The sequence below is a fragment of the Cyprinodon variegatus genome, unplaced genomic scaffold (assembly GCF_000732505.1).
Source record: "Cyprinodon variegatus isolate N-32 unplaced genomic scaffold, C_variegatus-1.0 Scaffold282, whole genome shotgun sequence".
Lineage (NCBI taxonomy): Eukaryota > Metazoa > Chordata > Actinopteri > Cyprinodontiformes > Cyprinodontidae > Cyprinodon > Cyprinodon variegatus.
The window spans coordinates 279,313-286,131 of NW_015150735.1; the positions used below are offsets into that span (position 1 = coordinate 279,313).

At 37.0% G+C, this 6,819-nt stretch overlaps 1 protein-coding gene across 1 annotated transcript in view; it reads right to left on the minus strand.

Annotated features, from left to right (window-relative positions):
* The window catches only part of LOC107090136 (transmembrane protein 237A-like), an 18,075-nt gene extending 13,940 nt beyond the window's left edge, over positions 1-4,135 (minus strand). The window contains exons 1-3 of the mRNA XM_015383338.1: positions 3,971-4,135; positions 500-580; positions 288-416 (exon numbers count right to left, since the gene is read on the minus strand). Of these exons, the coding sequence (XP_015238824.1) occupies positions 288-416; positions 500-569 (199 nt within the window). The 5' untranslated portion in view covers positions 570-580; positions 3,971-4,135. The remainder of the gene's footprint in view (positions 1-287; positions 417-499; positions 581-3,970) is intronic.
* Positions 4,136-6,819: the final 2,684 nt, after the last annotated feature.

The window sequence follows — 6,819 nt, forward strand, 5'->3', positions numbered from 1 at the left end:
AGCAGTTGGACAGGTGTACCTAATAAAGTGGCCGGTGAGTGTATGTTCCACTCCTGCTCGAGTTATTTTCTGCAAACATCAACTAGTTTATATTTTAGCCAGAAACAACTAGTTAGTGGTGTGGGTTAAACAGTTTTAAATTAGTTGTACATGCAGCTCTATTTTGCTTTACTTTTTGTTGTCCTGAAATACAGCGAATATTTTGTGGTTTTAGTTCTTCATCTGCTAGTTATTGTTTTATAAAGTATTGGCTGAATCCTCTTTCAAGTTGGTATAGATGTTCCTACCAATGGTTTGTGCCTTCTTCTTTTTCTTCTTCTTGTGCGGAGCTGTGTCGTGCAAATCTGGGGTCAGATGGTCTCTGTTGTCGGAGTTACTCCTGTTGCTTATATCCTCCATCTCCACCTCCATCCCAACTGCAGCAGAGCGGCAAAGAACAGATGCTGCTGAGTTAAACAAAGCAGACGTGCAGATGGAGCTGCAGGTGCTCCATGCTCACCTTCACCCTGTTCCTCCACTTCGATCACCTCCTTCTTCACTTTCTTCCTCTTGCTCTTCACTGTCGGCATGTTGAAGCTTCCTTGAAAAATAAAAGGGCCAGAGTTTGATCTGGTTTTGTGTGAATAATGCTGAAGACCCCTTATGACTGTTTCCAAGGTCACCACCTTTTTAGAAGATGAACATTTAATGAGGATTTTGAGGTAGCCAGGTGGTGAGGCATGTTAGAGTTAACAGGATTAGCCTGAAAACAGGTGGTGGAGCAGAGCTTTAGGAAACAGATCAAAAAGCACAAACTGTGCACTTTCCATCAGGGTTAGTTTCATAGCTTCATCTGCCAAATCTCTAATATACAACTAGATATTAGATCTGCTCTTCATTCAGTTTGAGAGCCAAAGCCATCCTGTTTCACCTTCACCCTCTAAAGCATCCGATAAAAAGAAAAGACAAAACGTGAATTAATTTAAAGAGAACCAGCATTTCTAAGTAGATTTTCAATGACTTAACATGAATCCTAAGTAAACCTTTTAAGTAACATAGAAAATATAGAAATTGTGAGGTATTGCTTTTGAGGAAAGAAATGCCATTTATTACTGTCTATTTAAAAGGTGTGCTAAGGAAACTGGGAAAATAACCTGCACAATATTTTATTTGTATTAATATTTATCCTCCGGGTCTAATAGAGCCCATATTGGAACGTTCTGGAATGTAGGTCTTTCGCAACGTGTCAAAAGCCACAAATATATTGTGTCATACTTTCACTCTGGCTTTAAAAAGGTGCAAAGTAACAAAGCTTTCACTGTTGCTGATCATTGATCTTCAGCTGGCTGAAATAGCACTAGCAAGGGAGACATTTGTAATAAAGAGACTAAAGGAGTACCACATATCATGGCCATACAGTTAACATTGTTTTAAAGGTACAGCTTTGTAACTAAATGCTCTCAGACAGCCTGACTGTTTTAACTACGGATTACTTATTCTATAAAGAAACAATGAGAAAAATTAATCCATATTCTGTGCAACAAAGTCTTAAATCTCTTAGACCAGGCGTTGGCAACCTTTTAAACCAAAATTGCCATTTTGTCACAAGTCTGGCTAACTTAAAGTCACCAATGATCACAGAACTTATAATAAAATACAACCTATTATTTTCGTTAAGTATCTGCCGCAGGAATTTTTGAACAACCAACAGTTTATATGCATTTTTAGCTTGTGAAACAATGAAAAAACATTAAACAATTCATAAAGATGAAGCTTTGATATTCTTCTTTGGGCTATTATTTGATGTAAAAAGAAAAAATAACATAACACATAATTTCCAAGATGCCTAAAAAAAATAGCTCTGAAAACACGTTTCCTGTTCTTTTCAGTGTCATTCTGTTGTGAGGATTTTATTAAAATATCCATCCATCTTCTGACACACTTAATCCCAAGTGGGGTCGCAAGGGGTGCTGGTGCCTATCTCCAGCTGTCCACGGTCAAGAGACCCTGTACAATCAATTGTTGATTTTAGATTTTTTAATAGGCTACATATGCCTTTTAATGTATTGATTTTAATGATTGTCTTTTTACTCTGTTTTTAATGTTATGGTCTTTTAAACTTGTTTTAATTTTCCCTTTTTTTAAATGTAGCACTTTGAGATTTGAAGTCAAATGTAAAGTGCGTTATAAATAAAATTCATTATTATTATTATTATTACAGGTTATAGCAGGGTAACACAGAGACAAACAGGACACTCACACCTAAGGAGAATTTAGAGAAACCAATTAACATAAAAGTCCTGTTTTTTAACTGTGGGAGGAAGCAGGAGTACCCAGAGAGAACCCAAGCATGCTCAGGGAGAACATGCAAACTCCATGCAGAAAGACTCAGGGCTAGGAATCAAATCCAAAACCTTCTTGCTGCAAGGCAGCACTGCTACCCACTATGTCACTGAGCAGCCCTTTATTCAATTATTCTTTCTAAAAACCACCAAAGCTTCTAAGACCGATATTTTGGATTACATTACACTGGTTAGTTCTTAAGATTTTTTTTAGCAACTATTAAGAGCCATTGTAAAGTGTCCAAAGAACCGCATGCAGCTCCAGTGCAGCAGATTGCAGACGCCTGTCTTGGACTAAAAGGAGCATGTTCTGATGAAATGAAGATGCTTTGGTTCACCTATAACACAGCATCACTGTGTGACAGGAATCGGAACCTGGTATCATTTACCTTTAGGTCGTAATTTGGGGTCCTTCGAGCCTTTGACTCCATTTAGAATTTTATTTTTTCTTATTTTTATTGTGAGCTTTAAGTATTCTTTTTTGTTTAATTTTTTACATTATTAGTGTTTTTCCTGAGGTCTTAAGACTTCATGTTATGGTTTTGCCTTAAACCTGGTATTACTATTTTTATTTGGGTCTGGCCATTTTGGTTTGTTTTTTTTCTTCCGGTTGGCACAAGTAGAATATGCAAACTTATTGCAAACATAATTGATCCAGAACCTTCTTTCTGCAAGGCTACAAGGCTTCTTTCTGCAAGGTTGGGGAGTGGTGACCTAGCGGTAAGGGCCTAGCGCTTGGAATCCCGACGTTCTGAGTTCGAGCCCAGCTCCCACATACTGCCACTCTGGGTCTCTGCACAAGACCCTTAACCCCACATTTCTCCAAGGGCATCCCAAGATGGCAGCCCTCTTATTCCAAAGGCGATGGGTTAAATGCAGAGCTAAATTTCTCCATTGTGATATCAATAAAGTTCAATTATTATTATTATTATTATTATTATTATTACAGCAACCTCCCCAATTTGCAGGCATAGGAAAACACTGCTGTCACAGTATTGAAGGAAGAGGAGAGGCTCTTATTTTGACAAGCTTCAATGTCTTCTTTAATCTGTTTTGAAATGACCTTAAGTCTTTTAATAAAGGGTTACGTTGTAGCAAACGTGAAAAACAGTCAGCCAATGAAAGCCAAAAACTAATCCATCCAGTAAAATATTTCACATCAGGAAACAGACTAGAGGAGCATCAGCTTGTCAGAGGTTTTTCCTGTTAATACAGTGCATTTACCATCCACTGCATGGGAGATATGTTTCTAAAAAGACTAGAGCTCTAAATTATGAGTTTAACTTAGGCCTCAAGCTTTTGGAGGGTGACTATAAGTTAAAGCTGAAGTTTTTTTTTGGTTGTGGCTCAAATACAAATTTAGTGCCAAAGAAAAGCCATGATCATGGTACTGCTTTAAGTTTTAAACTTTGATATAAAAACCACCAGACTCAGTTATAGTAATGTGAGAATGTCATTCCGGCCGGTACTTTCATTAACATTCACAATCAATCAGGTGAGCCTTGAGTGCTAATTGAAATAATTGCCATGGCAAGATACCTTTCTAAATAATTTAAAGGAATGGAAATGAAACTAAACCTTGATAAAACCTGTCTTGCAGTCACGACAAACTGTTATAGCTACACAAAATAAACCCTTGTGTTTCTCACCTGAGCAGCTGCGTCTGTTTGTAGAGATAAAATCCTGCAGATGGTCCCTCTGTGTGTCTGATCTTATCAAGTGTCTTAGAGCTACGCAGAGGAGATAAACTCCTCCTCCTTCACTTTATCTTCCAGTCCTCTGGTTTTGATTTATCCCAGAAAACTCGCCTCTTCCATCTTGTGATGGAAAACTTGTTTCCTATACAGAAGGTGAGGAGTTAAACCACGGCCTAAAGGAAACACAGACACAGGAGGTCTGCACAGCTGATACTCCTCTCAGGGTTTAGAATGGATCATGTGCTGAGCCCTGACAGCTTCTGGAAGCTTTGGGATTGGCTGATCAGATGTGATGTCACCTGTGGACAGCACTGAAATGTAATCATCAATGCTAATCATCCTGCTCTTCACAGGAGATTATTGTTCTACCATGATTTTATTTTATTTTATTTTGTTACATATATATATATATATAAAGGAAGTATATATATATATATATATATATATATATATATATATATATATATAAAATCCTTTTAATCAATACATACTTCTCATGCAGTTAATACATACTTCTCACAGTGTCATACACAGTCAAACATTTTCCATAGCATCCATATTTATGTGGTAAAAATAAATTTTTCATTTTTTGGAGCTGTAAGTGGAAAGCTGTGTGTCAATAATCTGTTTCAGTTAGTGGACTAAGTTTCTAAAATAAATGATATTTTTACATAATGTTGTTGTTTACAGTATATGATCATACATGAATGAAAAAAAACACTAATTATAAATGAACATCAATGAATGGTCAGCATTATGCCAACTGGTTAGAGGAAAATGCAGAATAACCTCGAAAGCTGTTTAGTCACCTTCATAAAGGTTAGGATTCTATTATAAGTGAGGAACTGGGCATGAGGGAGATCCATGACAGACTTCTGCAGTGAAAAACAAAGAAACCCCAAAAAACAAGACACTGCTGTCCAGAAGAAACACAAAAGCCTGCTGTATTTGTTAGAAAACATCAACATCATCCCCCATGATGGAGATATCTGTGACATGTGTGGATCTGTGACATTTGCTGTAAAACTGGGACATTTCAGGAACGACTATCATACCAGCAGTGATGGTTTGACTGTAAGCTGCTTCAGGACTCACCATGGCCGCAGAAACAATCCTGAAGGAGAACATCTTGGTAACAGTTTGGGGTTTTAAGCTTCCACTGGATTCTAATCCAATCAAACTAACGTTACCTTAAACAGGTTGTTTCTGCTCGTTCAGTCTGACTCCACTTGAACCATCATGCCAGGAAAAGGGGGCTGCTGATCTTTCATGACGATGTGAAATACTGAATGTTTTTCTTACCAAAGGTTTAGTCGAAAAATTAAACTCATACATAGAACCAGGTTGTTTCCATTTAATGAATCAGAATCCTCATCTATAAACTTTATTTTGTGTTCATTGAGATTATCTGTGTCTGTCTTAGAGTGTAGAGACAATGAAATTAAACCGTAACCAAATGATTCAAACAGAAGAATATTTATTACAAATCTTTTCCTTTGGAAACATGGAAGTATCATTCAGAGGAAAGTGCCTGAAAGCTTTTGTAAAGAATCGTGAACTTGTAAGAAAGCATTGAGCCAAACCTTCCCAGACAAAATTAACATTTTTATCCTGTTATGAAGTAAAACTTTATTGTTCAAACTATATAGTTGTCACATTTGACCAATAAAATATTACAATGGAAATATCCATAAACTTATAACAAAATATTTTCACATTCTTAAAAAAATAAACACTATATCTTAATCAAATGATGGTACATTATATAAACATGACAGCTATTGCTCAAACAACAGTTTTTACTTTAGAACCTAATATGTTTTTGCCTGATCAAGTTAAATATGGTGTTGATAAGGTTAGAAAATGAACCATTGACCAAACCTGAATAAATAAGCAATCATTTAGAAATTCACTGTAAAATTAACCAAAGCCCTTCTCATCTGTCACTTGGTATGAATGTACATTACCTACAAACAATCTTCCCTGCATGTCAGCAGTGTCTTAGTCAAGTGTTTCTCCTTTCTAACCTTCAAGTATGGAGCGGATGGTTCTGATGGAGGTTTTTTTCCTGTTAAAAGGGAGTTTTTCCTCTCCACTGTCACTGCAAGCATGCTTAGTGTGCCTTGAGATGACATGTGTTGTGAATTGGCACTATATAAATAAACTAAATTGAATTTAATGTAATTCTACGTGTGAAGCCAGCGTTTACTCCCTGGTTCCTGAGCTAATCCTATGAGAGTCACCAGTGTTGCCAAAACAAAATGTAGCATTTGGTATTTTATATTGACAAAACAGCAGATGTTGTAAACACTAGGTGTCCTTTTCACTTATTGTTACTTTAAGCTGTATTTCCTCTTTCTAAAGTTCCTCTGGAATCTCTGGAGAGGATTTCAGCATTATTCTTCATTAATTGAAGAACATTATGGACAACCCTGAGCATCCTCTTCAGAGGACTGTTAAACATGTTTTCACTAAGACGAAGCTTCTCCACGCTGGAAGACAGAAAACAGCATTTTAATTTTGCTGTGATCAGAGAAGTGTGCTTGAATTGGACTGAATTGTCATTTTTGTAATGGAGAGATTTTGATGTTTGTCATCACCTTGGTTGAGGTTGTGGTGAGAAGGAGCTTAAAACACACGGGCATATAAAGGAGGGATAATGACTTCCTTCCAGGTGAGTTGGGAGCTTTTGTAATTGATCAAATGGAAGCCCTCAGCAGATGACCACAAAGATATACCTGGACCCTTGCAGGGTGAAGCAAAGGGAGACTGTCTCCCACTTTAATGTGGTATACTGACTC